Here is a 4,214-nt window from a genome sequence, read left to right on the forward strand (position 1 = left end):
AACATTCACAGAATTATCAACATGCTAAGCTAACAATTAGCTCCATCACCGGCGCATTAGTGGAACGGTCCCAACACTGACCTTTGACCTTTATTAACCTGRCCCTGTGAAACCTTGTATTTAGTCTGGTCACCTGGTGGCGTTGTTGAGCGCTCTGGAGAACAGGTTGTAGCCAGCAGCTGACGGCTCGTGGTCCAGAGAGTAGAACCAGGACGCCGCGTCCTTCAGCAGCGCGTCTCCCGAGGCTCCGCCCAGAGAACGACTCAGGGCCTCGTAGAACGCCGTCTTCCCGTCGCCTCGACCCCGGAGAGCCTCGAAGTCCTGAGGACACAGTCATGAGACCGCCGCCGAGACCATCGCTGTAAAAACAGCAGTGACCTCTGACCTTTATCCTGCGTGCTCTGCTGATCAGGCCRTCGTGTTCTGATGTGCCCAGCATCAGGTCCACTCTGTGGAAGGACCTGGACTCGGACTCGGACCTGCGGACCGGAGCCCAGGACTGGAACGGCCCGCTGACCGCCAGCAGCTGCACCGCAAACACACGGGTCAGACATGGAGGAGCCGGAGCGGCAGAACCGCCCGGACCTCAGAACTCTGACCTTCGTCTGAGCCGCGTTCAGCYTGTGGACCGGAGTCGATCTGAGGCAAGCCACCATAGGGCCGTCCTCAGAGAGGTCAGAGGTCATGCAGCCAAGCTCTCCAGCCAAATCCACGGCTTGACGTCTGCCGGCCGAAGCAGTTTGGACCAAAGACGGAGAGAAAACAGAACCTCCCTGCAGGACGACAAACCGAAGGTCACAAGGTCAGCAGCCGTCTGGTTTCACTGCACATTACAGAAAACTGGAGTTTATTTTATAAAGTCACATTATTCATCCAACTCATGTCACAGTTTCACACTAAATGTTTAATTTGGACATGAATCTTTAGCTTTAGATGAATATTTAGCTTTAGATGAATCTTTAGCTTTAGATGAATCTTTAGCTTTAGATGAATCTTTAGCTTNTTTAGCTTTAGATGAATCTTTAGCTTTAGATGAATCTTTAGCTTGCTGATTAAATATTTAGACAAGCTAAATGTTTAGTTTGGAGAAAATACTCACCTATATGAATATTTGTAATTGTTAAAACTTTCTAAATTAATAAATAACAAGGTGAAAATAGACAGGTGACCCGTCCAGGTGACCCCGCCTCTCGCCCGGTACGTTAGCTGGAGAGGCAGCAGCTCCTCCTGACCCCCCTGAGGGACCAGGTGTAAAGAAGATGGATGGATGAACCCGTCGTTTTCCTCTTGGAGGCTAAATAACCCAAATTATGTCTAATTGTTGGCAGTCAGAGGGCAAACGGCCGGCAGGAGGCTGCAGCTCTGAATTCACATGTGATGCTGCAGCTGCTGCAGCTGCAGCATCAGCAGCTGCTGCTGCAGCTTCTCACCATCAGGATCATTCTGTGGAACGGAGGCGAAGAGGACAGCAGAGTCAGGCTGCTGATGTCGGCGCCGCGCCGCTCCGCCCCCACCGTCACGCTCCCGCTGTCTCCGCCCACCAGGGAGATGTGGGCGTGGACCCAGCGCAGCGCCGCCTCCTGGTCCGACAGGCCGTAGTTACCATGGAGACCACCTGCAGTCACCATGGAGACGGGGGGTCAAACAGGTGTGTGTTTGGCTGCCGACCCGTGTCGGTGTGTGTGTGTGTGTGTGTGTGTGTTCACCTGCAGTCAGGAATCCCAGCGCTGCCGTACGGTAGCTGGCCGTTACCACGACGACGTTCCCCAGAGCAGCGAGGGCGGAGCCGTCCAGCAGGTTCTGGTTCTGGTTGGCTGGAGGGTTGAAGAAGTAAACGAGGACCGGGACTCGGCCTCTCTGGTGGAGTGGAAGAACATCCATGTTGGTCTTTGGAAGCCTGGTTCTGGTCGGACCCGGTCGGACGTTCTGGACTCACCTGGGCAGCGGGCGTGAAGATGTTCAGGTAGAGACAATCCTCGCTGGAAGCCGAGTCCTCATCGTCGCCGGGCTGAACGCAGCTGGGCCTGAGAGCGAAACGGACCGGACCGGAGGGTCACTGACGGTTCTGATGGTCCAGACAGATCCTGGTTCTGATTGACTACCTGGGCTTGGTGGCGTCCCAAGTTCCCGTCCAATCGGCCGGCTGCGCTGCCTCGAAGCGGAGCGCTCCTATTGGTGGACGAGCGTACGGGACTCCGAGGAACCGGATCACCGTCCTCCTGTCTGAGCCGACCGCTGTTTCCATGGCGACGCCCTGCAGCGTCCCGTGACCCGGAACGGAGACGGACGCAGCCTGCGGCGATCGCTCTAAGGAAACGCTCGCGTCAGTGAGCCGCCATGCTCTGTTCTGCTCTGTGATTGGCTCATCTGCTCACCTGTCCTCAGGTAGACCTGGGGGGCGGGCTCTTTCACCACCAGGCGGCAGGAGGAGGCGGGGCTAAGGGAGTCTGGGGCGGAGCTTAGCCCGCAGGTCGTGGTGTCAGGGTACAGGATGCAGCGGACCGCTGACTCCGCCTCCCTGAGTGACACGGCAACACAAGACTCCGCCTCCTGGCAGGCTGACAGGAAACGCGCTTTCATTAACTTCACCTCTGACCTCTGCATCCCAACAGGTTACATCACCTGCAGTTACCATGGAGACACCAGTCCCTGGTCCTTTCCCGGTCAGTGTCGATGTCACGGCTCACGTGGATGACATCATACGTAGAGAGAGACGCGTCAATCAGGAGCGAAGACTCTGAGAGGAGCCGCCAGTCGTCCATGGAGACTGAAACAGATTCAGGCTGTCAGAGCCGACCCGGGTCCAGCAGAACCCGGACACACAGCAGAACTTTGGTCCAACCGTCCTGGTTCCCACGATGCTTTAAATCAGAGCTGGGAGCGTGTCTGCTGATGTGCTAACAGGGAAGCTAACAGAGGAGCTAACAGGGAAGCTAACAGAGGAGCTAACAGGAGAGCTAATAGGAAAAGTAACAGAGGAGCTAACAGAGGAGCTAACAGGGGAGCTAACAGAGGAGCTAATAGGAAAAGTAACAGGGCAGCTAACAGGGGAGCTAACAGAGGDGCTAACAGGGGAGCTAACAGAGGAGCTAACAGGGGAGCTAACAGAGGAGCTAACAGAGGAGCTAACAGAGGAGCTAACAGGGGAGCTAATGCCATCAGAGTCTGAACTGATATAAGTTACAACATTTGCCTTTTGGATCTTTAAATTATTTTTGATTTGAATAATATTTTAATTGTTAGCTCAGCATTTAATGTTTTTTCCAACATTTAAAATGTTTGGTTCTCTTAGTTCCCTAACTTAATTTTTCAGTTTAAATCTTAAAGCATTAATTCATTTGGCTGTTTTATAAACTTAAAATTAAAAGTTTGACGTCCGTGTTTAAGTTTTGGTTGTTGACTTGTTAAGAATTGTTAAAGTGGTTAGTCATTTATATTCATGCTTTTATTTTGAAGTGGGTGAAGACTGTTTATGAATAAACATTTTGTGTTATTGACACATGGTGGGAGTCAACATGATTGAATTTATCACCTTAGCACTCACTTCTAGCAAATAACGTGTTAGCAAAGTGTTTTAGCGTTAGCGCAGCTAACCTTTGAGTTAACTGTGCTAACCCTAAAGCGCTAATCGAGACATTAGATAACACTGAAGTGCCAAAATGTTATTTAGCATTAGCGTTAACGGTAAGGCGCTAAATTTAACCATGGGGTCACCCACCATGTTGAAGTTACTGCATTAGCTTCTGCTAAATACTGTGTTGGTACAGGGTTTTAGCATTAGTAGCATTAGCCCTGTAGTGTTAGCGCAGCTAGCTTTTTAGTTAGCGATGCTCCCAGTGACTGAAACCATCTGGATTAACGGTTCTCCAGGATTCTGAAGGATTTTTTTGGCTCCAAAATGTAAAAAATGAGGGCTGGATTGGATCTCACTGTGAATGTTTCTGTGGTACCAGAGGGTGGTACCAGACGGTGGCACCAGACGGTGGTACCAGAGGGTGGTACCAGAGGGTGGTACCAGACGGTGGTACCAGAGGGTGGTACCAGACGGTGGTACCAGAGGGTGGTACCAGAGGGTGGTACCAGACGGTGGCACCAGACGGTGGTACCAGAGGGTGGTACCAGAGGGTGGTACCAGAGGGTGGTACCAGACGGTGGTACCAGAGGGTGGTACCAGAGGGTGGTACCAGATGTTGGTACCAGAGGGTGGTACCAGA

The 4,214-nt window shown here is 52.2% G+C and overlaps 1 protein-coding gene across 1 annotated transcript in view; it reads right to left on the reverse strand.

The window, feature by feature from the left end:
* Positions 1-4,214, reverse strand: part of tg (thyroglobulin) — a gene marked incomplete at its 5' end in the record, with an annotated part of 32,467 nt that overhangs the window by 1,558 nt on the left and 26,695 nt on the right. Inside the window, 9 exons of the mRNA XM_017309308.1 lie at positions 134-321; positions 386-526; positions 600-773; positions 1,431-1,615; positions 1,707-1,860; positions 1,937-2,024; positions 2,103-2,307; positions 2,376-2,558; positions 2,633-2,783. Of these exons, the coding sequence (XP_017164797.1) occupies positions 134-321; positions 386-526; positions 600-773; positions 1,431-1,615; positions 1,707-1,860; positions 1,937-2,024; positions 2,103-2,307; positions 2,376-2,558; positions 2,633-2,783 (1,469 nt within the window). The remainder of the gene's footprint in view (positions 1-133; positions 322-385; positions 527-599; positions 774-1,430; positions 1,616-1,706; positions 1,861-1,936; positions 2,025-2,102; positions 2,308-2,375; positions 2,559-2,632; positions 2,784-4,214) is intronic.

Source organism: Poecilia reticulata, linkage group LG16 (genome assembly GCF_000633615.1).
Source record: "Poecilia reticulata strain Guanapo linkage group LG16, Guppy_female_1.0+MT, whole genome shotgun sequence".
Classification (NCBI taxonomy): domain Eukaryota; kingdom Metazoa; phylum Chordata; class Actinopteri; order Cyprinodontiformes; family Poeciliidae; genus Poecilia; species Poecilia reticulata.